The sequence below is a fragment of the Mus musculus genome, chromosome 16 (assembly GCF_000001635.26).
Source record: "Mus musculus strain C57BL/6J chromosome 16, GRCm38.p6 C57BL/6J".
Taxonomy (NCBI): domain Eukaryota; kingdom Metazoa; phylum Chordata; class Mammalia; order Rodentia; family Muridae; genus Mus; species Mus musculus.
This window is the reverse complement of record NC_000082.6, coordinates 17772388-17792088: the sequence shown is the minus strand read 5'-3', so window position 1 is coordinate 17792088 and position 19701 is coordinate 17772388. Positions and strand designations below refer to the sequence as shown.

The window sequence follows — 19701 nt, the reverse complement described above, 5'->3', positions numbered from 1 at the left end:
AGCAGTAAACAAAGATTTGAGAAAAAATGCTCAATCTATTAATAATCCAAGAAGCGTAACACCAAAATGTCCCCTGTTAACCAGTAACCATGGAGGGAAGGAACCCATAAAACCCAGTGCAAGTGAAGGTGTGGCAAAGCTGGTGCGCATGTCTCACATGTCAGAAAAGGAAGTAAGTAGTATTCAGTAAGAGACACTTAACCCTCTTCTTCAAGCCTGACAGTGGTGGCACATGTCACCCAGCACTTGGGAGGCAGAGGCAGGAGATCTCTGTGAGTTCAGAGCCAGACTGGTCTACAGAGTGAGTTCCAGGACAGCCAAGGCTACACAGAGAAACCCTGCCTCAAAAAACCAAAAGCTAAACAAAAACTGACAGGCAGAAGCAGGTGGCTTGCTACTTGTGAACTCAAGGCTAGCCTGGTCTCCTATTTGCTCCCAAGTACTGAGGCTGTAGGTTTAGGTAACAATGCGCAAAATCTTATATGCTTTATTAAGCAAGCAAATCAAGGTTCTTGCTACAATAGGCAAAATAATACTCCTTGCCCTAGAATCCTAGCCTTTGGAACCTATGAACATGTTATGCTACATGGCAAAACTGACTTTACAGATGGGATTAAGGGTTGGAAGTGTATTTCCTGGGTGGACCACTCCATAGTTTTGGTTTGGGACAGGATCTAGATACATAACATTAGCTGGCCTAAATCTCTGTAGACCAGGTTGGCTTCGAACTTGCAGAGACTTACTTGGCTCTGCTCTGAGCACAGGAGTGAGCAACTGTGGCCAGTCAACAAACAGTTCTGACTTAGGAAGGTTTCACTTATAGTTTTTCAGCTTTTACATTGATGTAAGTTTTGTTAGACAACATGGTTCCAAGTTTGAACTTGTCCTTTTCAGGAGTTAGTTAACTCAGTACAGCTACTCCATTTTGAGAGTTCCTACAGTACTCCATGTGCTAAGTGATGACAGCTGTTGGGTCAAGGGTGGTTATATGCATTTGTATGTGTGCGGAGGTCAAAGGTCAATGCCATATGCTGTTCCGCAGGAATTACTTTTTTTTTTTTTTTTTTTTTTTTTGATACAAGATCTCTCACTGAGACCCAGGCTCAGCATTTGGGTTAGGCTAGCCAGCAAACCTCAGGTACTGTCTTCAAGCCTAAGTACTGTGGTTACAAGCAGCCATCATGGTGCTTAGATTTTTATGTGTGTTGTAGGGGAATCAAACTCTGGACCTCATGCTCATATAAAAAGCATTTTATGGACTTTGTAGCTTGTTGTAAGACTATAGATAGACAGTCCTATCATGAATGGAGAAACATCTTTAATTATGTAAGTACTCAAAATAAGAAATGGAAAGGCAGCCAGAAGGAATAGGAAGGAAGACTCACTCCACCTGCCCTTGCTGCTTGAAGATGAAGTGGTTACCAGCAGGAAGGCAGCCAAGAAAGGCTGTTCACAGTTATCCAGTAAACCAGGGTATCTGTCAGCCTGCTGGACTTATGACTCCGAGAATAAGTTGGAGATATTTAGGCTTCTGGAGATCAGTGATAGAAACAATGAGAACATTATACACTAGGTCACGGTCTTGCCATGGGAGGAAATGTTATCCAGGTGGCCAAGGCCCACTCACTCTCAAGAGCTTCCAAATCAATGGTCTAAAGTCTAGGCTGAAATTCTTGACCTGAGAGAATCCAAAAACCCCTGACAAGCTCTTCAGGGCCAATTATCACTCATAATGTAATGTGAAATAAACTTAGAACAACCCAAACAAAGCCCTGTCCAGCTACTGGAGTAGGGGCATGCAGCAGTTATGAAGGTGGCCCACAGGCATGAACCTGTATTTCCAGCTTAAGAGAATGAAGAAGGATTGCCAGATTAAAAGAGTTCTGAGTAGGCTACGAAGTGAGTTCGAGGCCAGCCTGGGCAACTTAATGAAGCTCTACCTCAAAAAAAAAAAAAAGTCATTTGTAGATTTTGTAGATTAACTCTGTGGTAGAAAGCTTCTCTAGCATATGTGAGATCCTGGGTTTAATTAATTTTTCAATGTATACCAGTGTGGCATTTGTGTATGCACATGCACACACACACACATATACACAGAGAGAAGAGAGAAGAGAGAGGAGAGAGGAGAGAGGAGAGAGGAGAGAGAGAGGAGAGAGAGGAGAGAGAGGAGAGAGAGGAGAGAGAGGAGAGAGAAGAGAGAGAAGAGAAGAGAAGAGAAGAGAAGAGAAGAGAAGAGAAGAGAAGAGAAGAGAAGAGAAGAGAAGAGAGCGCTAGCTAGCTCATATTTTGTTCAATCTCATTTCACTGCATAGCCCAGGCTGGTCTCAAACTTGCAACCCTCTAGCCCCAGACTGTGAGTGCTAGAGTTACAGGAATGGACACCACATTTGGCTTGGGATGCTCTTTGACTACGAACAGCTATAAGTAAGTCACCGACAGACTGACAACCAAGAATACAAGTAGAGGATATGAGTGCTTCTCATTCTTCTCCATGCTTCGTTAGGGTCTACAATGTGGGCTTGGTAAGTTGACTTTTTGATACAAACATAACAACTAAAGGCACAAGGGAAACTTCTATGGAGGGTATATGTATGCATCATATGGAATGTGCAAGGATATGCATAGTGGTTAAACTATGCATGCATGGAACCAGAGGGTACAAGGGAACTTCTTGGACTTCTGCTCGATTCTAAAGTGGGCAGTCTGGGCCCAGCTCACCTGGTGCACATCCCTTCTGTAGCCAGCATCATTGTTGCTGCCTCCAATCACAAACAGCTTGTCGAGGAGGGCAGCCATGCCATGCCAGGCCCGTCGCACAGGCCCGTCAGCCAGAGTATGCCACGTGTTGCTTCCTGGGTCATAGCAGTGTGTCTCTTTCAGGTAGTCCTCTCCTCTGCGACCACAGGTAATATACATCTTCCCCTGCAGTGTGGTGCCTGCATGGGCATATACCTGTTTGGAGACACCAAGAGAGCCAGGAAAGGTAAGGGATAGGCAAGAAGGCAGTGAGGAAGGTAGTCAGGCAGAATGTACTGAGACTGCCAGTATCTTTCTGACCTGCCTGACAATACAGTAGACAAGGCCTCACCACAGCTGATGCACCATCACATACTGAGAATGTATGGGACTCTATCTGAATAGACTGCCCTACTTGTTGACCCCTAACCTCTTTCCAAAAGGGAATGTTATCTACAGACCCAGAAACTAAATGTAATTTTTGTGTTTCTCTGCCTCTAAAGGAAACAATCTGGATGGGGAACAAGGAAGTCAAGGCTCACTTTCCAAGTTGCCAGAGAATTACACCAGCAACGAATACCTGCCCTTGGTGGATTCAACGTTTCACTAGCTAAGCTATCTGTCTGCAGATAGTTCCCACTCATAGGAAGTAGGCTGTAGGGAAGAAAAATTGGAACAAGGCATCAAATATGATTGGCTCTCCATATCCATGGGTTCATGTCTCTAGATTCAACCAAAACAAGGATAAGAAATATTCAGATCAGTATACTGGATCTGTACTAACCACGGGCAGAGGCTCAGTCTTCTGTATAAAACAGTTTACATATTTTGTATATTGTACCATGTATTATAATACAGGGTGATTGAACACACAGGCTTGCAAATGAAGACGAATGTCCTACCACTGAGGGCCAGCATTCTTCTTACTACTTTTGTTGTTGTTGTTGTTGTTTGAGACAGAGTTTCCAGAATTCCGGGTTGTTTTAGAACCTGCTATGTAGCCAAGGATGGTCCTGCACCTCTTATATTCCTGCCTCCACCTCCCAATACTAGGCACATTACAGGTGTGTGTGTGTGTGTGTGTGTGTGTGTGTGTGTACGTACATGTGTGAGTGTGTGTGCGTGTGTGTGACACCAGGGTTATTTGTTGTTGAGAGCTTGGCTTCATGGGTGTTAGCCAAACACTCTACCAACTAACCTACATTCCCAGTCCCTCCCTCCCTCCCTCCCTCCCTCCCTCCCTCCCTCCCTCCCTCCCTCCCTTCCTCCCTCCCTCCCATTTGTTCTTCTCTCATATATCACATCCCAACCCTAATCCCTCCTCTCCTCCCTGCCCCCACCCCACTTTTGGTGATGTTTGAGATGTTTGAGATGGTTTCACTGTGTAGTTCTGGATGTATTGGAACTCACAGAGAGTGAGTCCTGGCTCTGCTGGGATTAATGGCGTACAGCACCATACCAGCAACCCCTACTTGTTTTTTACTTTCAGAAAAGGTCTGGATTCATATTCCTTAGCCCAGGCTAGCCTTGAACTTTTGATCTTCCTGCCTCTGCCTCCTAAGTAGCTGGGATTACATTTGTGCCAGAGTAGGATTGGATGTATAGGTTTTACACAATTACTGTTAAAGTTTTCATTATCCTTCAGGGTGGGGTGGGAGGGCATCGTAAAACTAACCTAGTTTGGGTCACAAAGGACAACTATACAAAGAACACTGCCTCTTCACTGATGGTGTGTATGTTACAGGGGACACTAGGCTACAATGCTCAAGGATTTTCTGCCCCTACTTTGACAGCTGTGTCCCTATGGGCCACCCATCTAACCATATGTGCACTCACTGGCCCCTCTAAGCCTTACTGACTCACATCCAATGGCCAAAAGAAGGCTCTAATTGTGTGAGGAGAAGGGAGCTCTGTATGATGCTGGAGACTCCATGGTAGTGTCACAGAACTGGTTATAAAAGGAGCTGGAGAAGCAAACACACAGCAGCAGCAGAGCAGGCACACAGTCTGCATCTTCTCCTGTCATAGGCAGCAGTCTGCAGAGGTTAATTTTCTTTTCCAATTAATAATCTTGAGATTAGAAGGTCCCCCGCTTCCTTCCAGGAGTTTCTCTGAATAGTGAAGGTTTGTATAACTACTACATCGTCCTAACCAGGATGAAATGGATGTCATCCCACAACACTCCTGCCAGCACTAGCACCCCCCAGCTGCTCGGTGAGAGTTGAGCCAAAAGAGAAACACTTATGTCAAACCCAAAGGGTCCTCATGTACATGTGCTGACAGTAAGATCCATTGTAAGGAATCACTAAAACCAGAAACTCCAGAAAGTCATTCCTAAAAGGAGACCTCTCCACCCACAGTCACAACTCCTGCAATGAGTAGCTGAAGCCTAAGGGATTTATTCTCAAACAGTTTGTCTGTATCTTGTCTTGTCTGTATCAGTGTGTGTGTGTGTGTGTGTGTGTGTGTGTGTGTGTGTGTGTGTGGCTTTGTGCATTTCCTGTGATAAACAATGCTATTTCCCTTTGTATTCATCTATCATCTGTGTTCTCAGAGAAACCTCTTTATCCTTTTGTTCCCTCCCACTTCCTTCTTTCTTGTTTCCACCCCACCTCCCTCACTCTCTCTATACAGTAGCTTCAAAGGTGTGATTAAAGGTGCACACCCAACCCTTGTCTTGCCTCCTTCAATACTATGGCTCAGGTGCTTCGCATCTATTTCCTACTCAGTAACTTCTTTCATAAATTTCTTTCTTAGGCTTTTGAGCTGGCTCTATGCCTAAAAGCACTTGCTGCCCACCCCAAGGACACTAGTTTGATCCCTGGGATCCACATAGTGAAATGAGAGAATTCCTGACATTGACAGATACCTCTGCTACAAAAACAAATAAATAAGTGCACTTTCATCAAAGAGGTCTTTTGCCAGCAGAGTTTCTGATTTTGAAACAATCCAGCTTATCGGTTTTTCCTTTTCATGTCTGATGTGTTTGACATCAAGTCTAAAAACTCACCTAGTCTGTATTCTGATCATTTTCTTCTGTTTTCATTTTTGTTTTGTCCTTTTGGTTAAGAGAGAGCCTTGCTATGTAGTCCTGGAAGTCACCATGTAGACCAGGCTGACCTAAAATCTGCTGTGACCTCCTCCATTCTCCTAATGCTGAGATTACAGGCATGATCACCACATTAGGCTCCTGTATAGGTTCATTTTTCTAAAAGGTCTAGTTTTACATTTCAGTCTATAGACCACTTTGAGTGACCTCCAAACCATTCTCAGCTCTCCATTTCCCTCTCCATTGGTCTGGCCCAACTCTACACTAACACAGGTCTCAGCACAGCCCTCTTATTCCTTTTCAGGCTCTTTAGCCTTTCAGCTCTTCACAAAGGGCCTTCAAGTTTGTCCCTCTCAAAACAGACTACTAACCCCCTGGGATGTCCTTTGTCCAGTGAAAATGGCTAGCTCTCTTTTTTCAGGCCTTGCTCTCACCCTTACTCAGACAGTCCCCAAATAATACATCTCCACTTAATCCTTCAAGAGTCCTGGTTCCTCCAGAACGGTTCAGCTTTCATTTCCTTCATCTACTTATTGGAACTGTAACTAATTAGTGTTTCCTGGGTGGTTAATAAGTCACTGAAGCCCACCTGGTGAAGAACAGCTTGTCATTTGTCACCACTGCATGGTGGGTGACATGGTAATCACTAATCTCCATGATTAGTACACCGTAGCTGGTTAATAGTGGAGGCGATGACCACATGCATGAAGGAAGGAAGGTAACTACTAGTTGCCAAAGTAAGTTGAGTGAGGTTCAAGACTGCTCCTCTGTGGCTAAGATGAAGAACTGCAGCTTTGTCCACAGTCTCAGACAAAGAGTCACGTTTGCCCTTCCTCCAGGAACCTTTCTCAAACTCCTGGAATAGAATCTATTAGATCTCAAGAGATCTCAGATATTTGCCATGCAAAATCTCTTCCTTTTTCCAGAACTAGAGCAGAGCTTCCTTCCTGTAAAGAAGCTAAAGACCAAGGCTTTGACATGGCTAGAGGCCTGTAGAAAGGATGACAAGACTCACATCTGCTGTCTGTGGCTTGTGCAGAGGATCCCGATCCCAAACCATTGAGGACAGTCTTCATCCCCAAGGCCAGAGCTGCTACCCAGGCCCCTGGCAAGGGCAGAGTTTATATGTATGCCCACTCCACCATCCTGATTATGGAGGGCCTGGGGATCCCTAAGGTGTCAGCTTGGAGTAAGAACATCAAACAGCCCCACATACATTCCCTCAGAGGCTGAGGCTTCAGAGCTGATGCCAACAAGACCTACTTCTCGCCATGAGATCCCACATGGCAAGTGGTTTGGGGACGAGGCCAAAGTACCTCAGAACCACAAAAAGAAGTAGCACTCCCATAAAGCGTTACCTTTGCATAATCTATATAATTTCAAACATCTCTGAACTGGACTAACCTAAGGTACTATGCTATATGTACATGATTATTATTGTCTTTAATAAAAATATAACTGCCGAAGTATGTTGTGGCTTCTGGAAGGTCCTATGGCTGTTTTCCTGTAGGAGAGGAGTCTGTGTAAAAACCTGTGAGTCAGGCTGCCCTTCAGTCTCTCAAGAGTCCCTCTATTTTGACATATTTAGAAATCTTTCAGCTTGTGTCAGCAAGAATAGGTAAGAGAAAAATTTCCATCTATACAGAAGTATAGAGACAAAGTGAATAGCAGTCTCAACACAGGGAACTCCCAAGGGGCACTGGTCTGAAGAATGAGTCTGAATGCTTAATGCAAGGCCTCCTGACAGGCCCACCAACACACCCCATACAGAATCCTGGGATAGACAAGGCCTCCGCTTACTATGCTTAATTTCCCTGGCCCGAGACCAGGACCAGCCTCGACATCTGGGCCTCTGAATATGGCCCATGGAAAGAAATTGGGAAGGTTCCTGTGGGATGGCTTCCTTACCTCCTTCTTGAGTGGGGCCACATAGTCCCAGGAGTTGGTGGCAGGGTCATAGCGCTCCACAGCACTCAGGTCATTGTGGTAGTCACGGCCTGCCACAGCATAGATGTACTTGCCCACTACACACACACATAGGTCTGCATGTTCTTGCTGCAAGGACTGGATCTGGAACCAGCGATTGTGCCTTGGGTCATACCTTTGGAGGACATAAGGACAGTAAGTAACTCACTTGGAAAGTGACTTCCCCATTTCTTTGCTGCAGCCTGGTCTGAACATCCTCTAGCCTAGTTGTTAAAACTTGTTGACTCAGAGCCGTGACTGCAGACTCATGGAACACAGTATACTCACAAGGTGGCCTGGAAATGAAGTAAGGAATCTCCCTTCCAGGTACAGCCTCTCTAGGGTTTGGATCTACCCAAATGTCTGCCACAGGCTGCCCACAGGTGTTTCTAGAGCAATTTTCCCCTCACCTGTATATAGGAAAGCCAAAATTGCAGCATCTCATCCCAGTCTCCCCTAACACTGTGTCATGTGATGTCTACAAAGGTCATGCTGTGCACCATCATATCCTTATTCTTACTGACAGTAATAGGTTCCCCTAAGCCCTCTCATACATCTGAAATAACTAGACTGTTCCCTAGTTGATGGCTTTCCTGACTTGCCCAGCTGGGGAAGTTGTCTCTACCCCCATCCTCTCAGGGTATCCTTGCCAAAGTGGACATGTCAACTCTCACCTTGAACTCTGGTCACCAGAGATCAGAATCCTGAGATTCCAGGGACCCCACTAAAGAAAATGCAACCCACTAAAGGGAAAATATGAGGCTGACTATATGAAACCAGAGGTCTCTGAGGGATCAGGAAGGCTGCTAGGCTGAGGCTAAGCTGGGAGTAATCACGACGATGAACAGTCCAGGCAAGAGGAATATGGGAAAGAGAAGAGTATGAGGCAGGAAAGAAGAAACATTCACCTTGGCAACCCCTTGCTGAGAGTGGAACTTTCAAGTACTGTTACTATAGCTTACTTTCTTGATAGCAGGTCACTCCCCAAGACACAGCTTTGTTTCCCTGACAACTGTTAAAAAAAATCTAATTTCAAGTAACAAGAATCATCTACCCTTGCATAGAGCCAGTCCTGTCACTGCTGCCAACCTCATTCAGCCTAGGATGTCCCTCCCTCTCTTTTCCCATGTCTCTTATCCACTGAACAATCCTCACCCAGGCGCTCTCAGCTACCCAGCATACCAACCATCACCTATTGGCCTCTATGGTATTTTAGATCAATGTGGGTGTTCACTTAACTATCCTCAATAGAGTCCTGAATTTCCCCATGTCTTTTTGTTCCATCAAAACCCACCAACAAAACCCACGCACACTTATATTCTGATGCCCAAACATCTGAGCCCACATATGACTACCTCTACAACCTATGACCATTCTCATTCCTTTTCCCTTTGCCACTCTAGGGACTGAGACATGGCCACTGGATGCTAGCCAAGTGCTCTACTGACAAGTTACATCCCCAGCCTTTCCTTTTACCTTAACATTTATAAAAATATTTATGTATTTTATGTATATGAGTGTTCTATTTGCTTGTGTGTCTGCATGACAGAGAAAAGCATGAGACAGAAGAGTGCATCAGATCCCATGAGAGAAGGTTGTGAGCCAATATATATTGGTGCTGGAAACCAACCCTGAGGCCTTTGGAAGAACAGTAAGTTCTCCTAACAGCTGTGTCATCTCTCTAGTCCTACCTTTCCAAACTTTTGAAACAGGGTCTCATGAAATTACCCTGGCAGACTGAGACCCCTGCCACCCGGTTAAGCTGGGACACCTTCTGCCTTTCCTGCACACTGACCTTCTTTAAGTATGGGATCCCCTCCTCCCAGTCCTCAGCTCAGCCACGCCAGAAACTCCTTCCCTGTCACAGTGGCACAGCCTCTGGAGCTGTCCACCGATTCGCTCTGTCTCAGGCTGAAATTCTTTGGACCTTGTGCCTTCAGGCTTAAGAAAACACACACAATTAATCCCTAGAACTATAGGTTTATAGATTTTATTCCATCTTATCTATCTGTATCTGACCTCTTCCTCCCCGGCCCTCACAAGGTCTTACTACATAACTAAAGCTGGCCTTAAACTTACTAAGTAGACCACAGGCCTTTAGCTCCCAATCCTCCTCCTGCCTTCATCTTCCAAGCACTAGAATCACAGGTATCTATGACCATATTTAGCTAACCAAGCTCCTCTTTACTACAATCATTTTCTAGTTTGTTTTTGTTTGTATTAGAGAGAGAGAGTGTGTGTGTGTGTGTGTGTTCATGGGCTGGGAGAGAAAGAGACAACACAAGATACCACCACATGCATGTAAGGTCAGAGGTCATCTTTGTGAAGTCTATTCTAAACCTTTGTATGGGTTCCAGGGATCAATTACAAATTGCCAATATTATGAGGCCTTTACCTACTGAGCTTTAACACTGGCCTCTTGGGGGGCTTTCTTTGTTTTTATACAGGGTCTCATGAAACCCAGGCTGGCCTTGCACTCCCTATGTAGCTTGACCCTCCTGCCTCCTCCTTCCAAATACAGGGATTATAGGTGTGTACCTCACAGGTCTGATAAAATGGTTCAGTGAATAAGGGTGCTTTCTGCCAAGCCTGATGACTTGAATTCCATCCCTGGCACCACCGTGGTGAAGGTAGAGAACAAACTTTTTACAAGTTGTTCTCTGATCTCATGTGCTATGGCACATGCTCACACTAAATAGATGTTTTAATGATGTTTTGTACGTTCCTGTATGTGCCTGTAGACGACAAAGGTTAATACCGAGTGTCTTCTACCTTGTATTTTGAAATAGAGTCTCTCGCCAAACCTGGAGCTCAGTTTTGGCTTCACTGGCTGGCCAGCGGGCCCTCAGGGTCCTCCCGTTTCTACCCCTGCCACATACTGGAGTACAGATGAGCACCACCTCATCTGGCTTTTATATTGGCACCAGAGATGTGAATGATCCTCATGGCTGGAAAGCAAGCTCTTTTCAGACTAAGCCATCTCTCAAGCACAAAATTCAGTATTACGTGTAATTCATCTAACACTGCTATGAACAGAATGCCTGTGTTCCAAAAGCCACCCCTGTGAAACCCCTGACTCACCCTGACAGTGCTCAAGTCCTGAGGTTGAAGCCCAAGATAGAATTAGAGTCTATTAAGAAAAACAGACAAAAGCCAGACAGTGGTGGCACACACCTTTAATCCCAGCACTTAGGAGGCAGAGGTAGGCAGATCTCTGAGTTCAAGATCAGCCTGGTATACAGAGTGAGTTCCAGAACAGCCAAGGGCTCACAGAGAAACCCTGTCTTGAAAAGTACTAGAAAAAAGGAAGAAGGGAAGAGAGGAAGAGATGAGACAGTCTGTCTACTATGTGAGGTCACAGCAAGAAAGGGTCCTTACCAGACTCAATCAGCTGACATTCCAGATCCAAGATTATGAGAAACAGGTGTTTGATAGTTAAGCCACCTACTCTGTAGTATTTGTTATAGCAGTCAAAGCTTCCTAAGATAATAATTTTGATTCACCTATTTGAATTGCCAAACTATTTTTTAACTAAGATTTATTTATTTATTATATGTAAGTACACTGTAGCTGTCTTCAGACACTCCAGAAGAGAGCGTCAGATCTCATTACAGATGATTGTGAACCACCATGTGGTTGCTGGGATTTGAACTCAGGACCTTTGGAAGAGCAGTCAGTGCTCTTACCTGCTAAGCCATCTCTCCAGCCCCTGAATTGCAAACTATTATAAATTGATATTATAAATATCAAGCATGTTCTAGGTCTTTGTCAAATTTAGCAAGTTGGGTTTTTTTCTTCTGTATTTCCATTACTGTTAGTGGTGTGATGGGTATACACCGAAGAGCTAGGGATTAAACCTCGAGCTCTGTGCATGCTATCAGAGTTCTATTATTGAGCTTGATCATCCCCAGCCCACCACTCTCCTTTTATTTGAAATAAGGTCTCACTGCATAGCCCTGACTGGTCTGGAACTCACAGATCTCTGCCTGTCTCTGTCTCCCAGGACTGTGATTAAAGGTAAGAACCACACTGGGCTTCCGGCCGCCTTCTCACTATTTTGTGACAGTGTCTGACTAAGTTGCCCAGGCTGGACCTTAACTCATTCATTCAGTAACCCAGGCAGAATCTTCCTGCCTCAGCCTCTTAAACAGCAGGAATGATAGACCCAACTATTACTGTTTTAAAGTCATTAGAATTTTAAAGGTACATGGAAATGCTTAGGAGAAAAACCCAAAATACTACTTTAATTTATCCAGCTACAGCTATGAAAAAAGTACAAAGAATGGCATGGGTAGAATGTCCTCTAAAGGTCTGTATATAAAGGCCTTGTGCTGCCTAGTTTTATGTCAGTGACACAAGGTGAGTCATCAGAGAAGCCCCAACTGAAAAAAAAAGGCCTTCATAGGATCAGGCTGTAGGCAAGCCCATAGGGCATTTTCCTAATTAGTGATTGATGTGAGAGGACCCAGCTCATCATGCATGGGGTTGCCCCAGGGCTGGATGTCCTGGTTTCTGTAAATCAGGCTGAGAAAACTGTAGAAGACAAGCTAGTAAGCAGCACCCCTCCACAGTCGCTAAATCACTTCCTGCCTCCAGGTTCATGCACTCATTGCTTTTGATGATGAACTGTGAGTGATAGGGAACTATGAATGAAATAAACCCTGTCTTCCACAATGTGCTTTTGTATATGGTGTTTCATCACAGCAATAGTAACCCTAAGAGAGGCCTGATCCTCAGGGTGACCATCTGGGGAGGACCACTGGGATCCACACAAAGGATAGTGAGACCTACTATAACTGCACATACTTCCTATTGTAGCACTAGGGAAGCAGAGGCAGAGCATCACTCCAAGTTCAAAGCCAACCTGGTCCATGTAGAGTTCTGGGTCGGCCAGGACTATAGAATAAGACAATCAACCCCCTATCACCCACCACCCACCCCTCACTTTTGATTTCTCGAGACAGGATTTCTTAGTGTAAGCTTGGCTGCTCTGGAACTCACTCTGCAGACCAGGCTGGCCTCAAACTCGGAGATCTACCTGCCATTGCCTCTTGAATGCTGGAATTAAAGGAGTATACCACAATCACACCACCACCACTCAGTTTTTTCTCCTTTTTTCTCTCTTTTCTTTTGTAAGATCCTGTCTTTAAACAACATCATCTAACTCTGGGTCCCTGCCCTCCCTCCTGTGTCCTGGAGCACAGTGTAACAACAGGTTCAGTGTTCCCTCCGCTACCATCTACTCTCACAGGGGACAAACCAGTGGGCATACCCCAAAGTATGCAGTAAATAAATATCCTCTCTTTATCAACTAATTACTTTAGATATTTTATAGTAGTGATACAAAGCCAATACACTTGTATATATGAATTCAAAGAAAGAAAATAAAAGAACAAGTGGAAACAAAGACAAAATTAATTTGTTTCACAAGGCAATTTCTTACAGTTTCAACATCAGAGTTCTAGTACACACCTGCTAAACACTGTCCTCAGATTGCAAAACTTTATTTACTGTAAAATATTGTTTTCTTATATTCTAAGAGCTTATAGATTTCAATCTGTTAAACTATGAATAGGAAGAAAGAAAGAAACTCAGAAAAATCTATTTCAGGGATTCAGCCACTGTGATTTTCCGGCAGAATGACCATGGATTTAAGGACATCCTCACTACTCAGCTAGTGCAAGTTTGACCAAAAACAAAACAAACCACACAAGTGCTGGGGTGGAGGTGGAATCCAGGGCCTTGTGCATGCTAGGGAAACATTTGATGCTGAGCTGCACCCTCAGCTTTGTAAGGTTTGAGATGACTGGGAAGTAAATGAAGCTTCCGTTCGGTGGAGATGACAGACACGCTGGTCAGCTGGCAGTCAGGACCCAGCCCTACTTGCCACAGCAAACTTGTAAATTCCTGTTCCTTTGATCCCACCTGCCATGATCCAAGTTCAGCTCCCAGCTGTCAGTGCTCTGGAGAGATCTGCTTTGCAGCTCTGAATAGCTAAGGCAGGGCAGTCTGGCCTTAATCCCACAGCTAGAAGCAGAGCCCTGCAAGAAAGAAGCTTGCAGGTTTGACCTGAGGGGAGCCAAATTCAGCCATGCTCACCGGATCCAGTATTCAGTTTGAAAGGAAGTGAGTCATTTCCTTCTTCCTGAACTCTGCCATTCCAACCATCTAATCATTATAGGTAAGTTTAAGTCTCATCAGTTTACCAAAGGTGACTGCTTCCTAGGGCCAGGGAATAATAATGACTAAGAAATGCCTGTTTTCTTCTTGGTGAGTATCACTGCGCTTGCTCAATTCATGTGGCAGGAACAGAGCAGAATCCAGCCTCACCCTTATTGCCAAAAATCAGAACTTGTGTATCAAAGTGAACTGCATCAGCACCCACCCCAGAGCTGCTCTCTAAAACATCATCTTAGCTTGTAGCGGGCACCAGGGATGGCAGGGGTTCCCACATCCACCAAAGTATGATGAAGATATCCCTTAAAATCCATTGGTAGCTGGAGACTTAAACTAATGTCTCTTGATCTGTCCAAAAAAAATGGATCTCTGGGATCACAGTTAGAAGCAACCTGCACCAAAGCCATCCACAAAACCCCTCAGGAAAAACTGCCTCCTCACAGAGTAGCTATTGAGTACATACTCATCTGACTACAGGCCCAAGGGGGAATTTAGTGACGGCTCAATGATGCTTACTGGTCCTTCCTACTCCTCTGTACTCAGATGTGGGCTCCAGCAGGCAGCATCTGGAAGACATCCTGGCTGGTAATTTGGAGAGAAAGATCGGAGGAGACCAGCATGGAAATTGAAAAAAGATACTGAAGAGGTAGACTGAAGATAGCAGGAGCAGCTGCCCCAGCCCCTTACTGAGTAATAACGCATGCTCCCTGAGTACTGGCAGCCAGAGTAACCTTCTGCAGACAACGAGGCTGTGCTTCAGGGTGACTGAGTTTCTGGATAGCAGGGTCAAAAGGCAAGAAAGCAATTCTGATGCCCTTTTCCTTATTTCACTGTGGTCCACTTTGTCTGGATTCATCTGGACTTCACTACATGACACAGGTATACCCCAGAAAAGCTGTACCATTCATATAAAAGGCAGATGCAGGTCTGTAGAGATGTGCCCTTGATAACGTGTACCCTGAACAGCCCACATAACCCACAATTCCTGCACCATGGAGTTGTCTAACAATAAAGGCAATGATGGTAAGTGCCCTTTCGTACCTCCAGCATCGGGACTCAGCTCGAAATCCTTGGACATTATTGTCCCCTCCAATTAAGTACACGAAGTTGTTGAGCACTGCAATGCCCTGATTGGACATTCGGGGCGCCAGAGAGGCAGTGAAGTGTTTCCACTCTCCCAGTAGAGGATTCAGGTACTTGGCCTGGTCACTGAGGATTGTAGACGGTGTGGAGTGAATACCCCCAAAGCCCACAACACACTGGAAGTCCGAGCGAAGCTCTGTCTGTGGGCCCTGAAGGCTGGGCTGCAGGATCTCATTCCGGTGGTACATAAGGGCACTGGCCACTGTGTCCCTCAGTGGGCTAGGACCAAGCTTGTCATGCAGCCGCTGAAGGACCTCAGCTTCCATCAGGGGAAAGCGCACAGTCTCTAGGAGCTTGGGGGGCTCATTCAGTGAGATCTGGTCAGCCTGCACCTGCTCTAGGGAGTAATGGTAGAGCAGGGCCCCTTCATACACTTCAGTCTCACAGGAAACCTCCAGGCGATTGCTGCTGAGGAGAGAGTAGACCTTCTCCAAGGGAAGCTGGCGGTACTTGTCAGTTCTGGAGAAGGCCACAAAGTTTTTGAGGATGTAGGTATCTAGCTGTTGGGTCAGATGGTTCAAGTCAAAGAGGTCTGCTAGCCGGTAGACATCAAGGATATTCTCCTCATCTACCCATGACATGAGGAAATCACAGCAGAAGTGGATAATTTCTGGTATCTGTAAAAAGAAGGATACCCACTCAAGTCTTAGCTGGAGGACTGCATCTGAATATTAAAGACAGGATGACAGCAGAAGTAAGGCATACAGAGCTGGCTGTCCCTGTAGCTGGCCTTCTGGGACTGGGAGAAGCAAAGTGGAATCTTTCCTCAACCGACCCCAACCTCTTCTGACAGAAAACTGAAACTTTCTGTAGGCTTAGTTTAAAACCTGCTGTGGTAACACAGGGCATGTTCCTTACCCTTCAGAGCCTCAGTCCCCACTTACAAACAAGGGTAAAGTCGTAACAAACAGCCTGACGACAAGCACAGACACCACTCGGCACACAGGAGGTCTGACATACATCACCTACTTTTAGGTAAAAGTCTGAGTGCAAAGGAAGCAGGAGATGCCACAGACTAGAAGGAACCGGTGGCCACTCCCTGCCCCTGGCACACTAGAAGAGCCAAGGTCCTGTGACCAATAGTATACCTGGCTCTTTTCTTCTGTTAAAATTCTCTGAACAAGCACATCAGCTGGAACTGCAGAGCAGGCCCCACCACTGCCACTTAATACCACACACAGAACTGTCAGCAAGGTATCTCCAGACGGACCAGCACCAATGCCAAGACCCACAATCAGAATTCTCGAGAAGCTGTGAAACTATCCTGGGGCTTCAGCCCGAGCTGAGAAACCCACTCTACTCCTGTCGGTACAAGATTCCCAGGTGGCAGCATTACCTGTCCCTAGCTGCACAGCACTGGAAGGAGGGAAGGCAGGCCATAGAGGCACTGAGGAAGGAGGAAGCTAAGAATCAGGCAACAGAGCCCTGAAGGCTCTTCAAAGACACCTCAGACTTGCAAAGCAGGACAAAACAAAGACAAAAGGCAAGCTTCCTGCATAGCAAACTAGGTACTGCTAGTCTTTTAGTTTTAAATAAGATCTTACTAAGAAGCTCAGACTGGCTTCAAACTCACAGTAGCTTCTCTCAGCCTTCCAAGTGCTGAGATTAAACACGAATACCACTACTTCTAATATAGTTTTTAGGAAAACAAGATTTTGGATTCTCACCAAAAATAGAAATACAGGTGGTGGCTCTCTTTACAGGTTCTACTTCGGAGGGTAAAACTGCCTACACATTTAATATATATATATTTGTTTGAGATAAAGCCTTGCTATGGAGAGTTCAAGCTGTCCTCAAACCCACTGTATGTATCAACCTAGCCCCAGATTATGCAGACGATTTCTCCTGCCTCCAAGTATTCATTGCCACACCAGTTTTTGCTGTTGTTTTTTATTTTTTGTAGTCCTGTCTGTCCTGAAACTTATTCTGCAGACTGAGATCATAGATCCCGCCTGTCTCTGCCTCCCAATTGCTAAGATTAAAGGTGTATTCCTCCATACCCAGCTTTACCACATCCATTTATACAGGACTGTATAATAACTATTTGTGTAACACTTAACTGATATGGTATTATAGCAATCTTGAGATGATCTAAGGCATACAAGAAGCATGTAGGTAAGTTACACACCAACTGATACTCTACTTTACGAAGGCCTATAGACCTTTGGACTCTGATATCCACAGTAAGCCCTAGAACCAGTTCTCTAAGGGAACCACAAGATAATTATCTGATTCAACTAGTATCACCAACAAATTAACAACTATACACAGAGAAATTCTGCTATTATTTGAAGTTTATTAACATATGTTTAGAATTAAAAAAAAAAGACAACTCATACTAACTTGCCAGATAATACAGGCTGAATAGATACCTACAAACAAGCAGAGAAATGCATACCCAATTGTTGGATTCTCCAGGTTCTCTGTGGCGCCTGGACATAGTCATTTGCCATTGTTTAATTCCCTAGCCAGCTCTTCTAACCCTCCATTTTCCCTAAAATACTACTTCCAAATAAAGGGCCTGAGCTTTGAAGACAAGGCAGAATGTGAGAGTCAATGGCCTTGACTGGGAATGAGCAGTGCCACCCTAGAAATAACCCACCCCTTGCACCAAGATCCCTTGCAGTGAAGAATCCCAGACAGACACAGCTGAGGGTCATCTAGTATAGGATCCCCACCAGACACACTCAAAATGGAACACACTTTCCTAGAGCAAGCCGACAAGGCTGATTCTGCTAGGATTCAGATCCATGTCTCTAGGGGCACTGCGAAGGTCTATTGCAGGATGTAGCAAAGGGGGCAAACCACCAGCTGCAGTGGTCAAACTGGATTGCAGATTCCACCAAGTTCTATCAACTAAAACTTGATACACAGCAATATTGCACATGTTCAGACTGTTGCAGAAATGCCCTCGCTTCCCTCCCCTCCTTCCTGATCGGCCTATCATTGCAATTGATGGTAGGGGGCCATCCTCCCTCACCATGCTGGTTTGATATTAGCTTATTTCCCAATGGGACCCAGACTCACCTTCCCACTCACAGGCCTTCTGTGGGACTGAATACTGTGTCCTCCCCCTGAAGAAGCAGTTGGGACCCTCTCTCTAACCTCTTTGCTGAATTCAGGTGGGGAGATTGGAGTTTCTTCATTAGCCTCTCTCTACCCCTTCAGCTCTAGAGTAGCTGAGCCTTTGCACTAGGCAGCTTCCAGGCCACCTCCCTTGCCCTGCTGCTCCCATAGACCTCCTGGCTCTTTAGTTGGAGGGAACCACCAGGGCTCTTCTTTCTCCTTGTCTTTCCTACTCCTTACAGCTGCTTTCCCTAAAAGTTAGTTTTTAGTTTTGAACTTTTTATTTAAGGGAAAAAAATGAAAGAAACCTCTAAGTAAAGTATATATTTTATATATTAAAAAAACATTTTTTTGAAGATTTTATTTGTATGAGTGTCTGCCTGCAAGAGAACCTAGGTTCAGTTCCCAGGACCCACATGGGTTCACAACCATCCCTAACTCCAACTCTAGGCAATCTATCTGATGCCTTTTCCTGATATCTTTAGGAACGAGGCACACACGTGGTACAGGCAAAACACTCATACACATAAAATAAACCTAAAAAACCTTTTTTATTTGGTTTTAAAAAGATTAGTTACTGTTCTTACAAAGGACTTGGGCTTGGCTTTTACCACCCACATGGAAGCTAACAACATTTGCAACCCCAGTGCCAGAATCATATTCTTCTTGTCTCTGCCAGAACCAGACATGCATGTTCACATACACACATACAAGCAAAGCATAAAACATACAAAAGATAAAAATAAACCAGACATGCATGTTCACACACACACATACAAGCAAAGCATAAAACATACAAAAGATAAAAATAAACCAGACATGCATGTTCACACACACACATACAAGCAAAGCATAAAACATACAAAAGATAAAAATAAACCAGACATGCATGTTCACACACACACATACAAGCAAAGCATAAAACATACAAAAGATAAAAATAAAGAAGAGAGAAAAGGGACCATGCACTATGGTACGTGTGTATGGTACCAGGTACTCAGCTGGCTGAGGCCAGATTGTAAATGTACAGCCTGTGTGTAATACTTTAAGACTGTTTATAAAATTAAAATAAGAGAGAAGAGTGGACAAACACAGCTGATGGGCAGGAAAAGTTTGTGTGTACTGCAAGACATGGGATTTTCAAAGTCACTAGACATCACAGAACATAGGCCATCACAAACACGATCCTCCAGTTGGACAGCTTGTAGTTTTGTTTTGTTTTTTTTTCATACAGGAAAACCAGGCCAGAGGAAGGAAGCAGCAAAGAAGGAAAGGACAAGCTAGGAATGTTTGTTTATGCCTACAATCCCAGCACTCTGGAGGCTGAGGCAGGACTGCTATGAGATTAGACATCCTAAGCTACATATACTCTAGGCCAGACTGGGTGATCGTGAGCTTATCTCAAAATGAAAGAAAAGATGGGGCTAGAGAGGTGGCTCAGTGTTAACACTGCTGGCTGCTACAGAAGACTCTGGGTTTGGTTCCCAACAACTACACAGCAGAGCATAATCATCTGTAACTCCTGTTTCAGGGGACCCAACATCTTCTTCTGGCCTCCACAGGCA

The 19701-nt window shown here is 44.8% G+C and overlaps 1 protein-coding gene across 9 annotated transcripts in view; it reads right to left on the bottom strand.

The window, feature by feature from the left end:
- Positions 1 to 19701, bottom strand: part of Klhl22 (kelch-like 22) — a 33762-nt gene that overhangs the window by 1294 nt on the left and 12767 nt on the right. For 5 of the 9 annotated variants that reach the window (NM_145479.4, NM_001359068.1, NM_001379024.1 and 2 more), the window contains 3 exons: positions 14969 to 15687; positions 7694 to 7886; positions 2719 to 2952 (listed from right to left, as the gene is read on the bottom strand). In NM_145479.4, the coding sequence (NP_663454.3) occupies positions 2719 to 2952; positions 7694 to 7886; positions 14969 to 15687 (1146 nt within the window). Of the gene's footprint in view, positions 1 to 2718; positions 2953 to 7693; positions 7887 to 10910; positions 15688 to 19701 lie in introns of those variants that run through there. The other 4 variants (NR_166418.1, NR_166419.1, NM_001379025.1 and 1 more) reach the window with 2 other exon arrangements.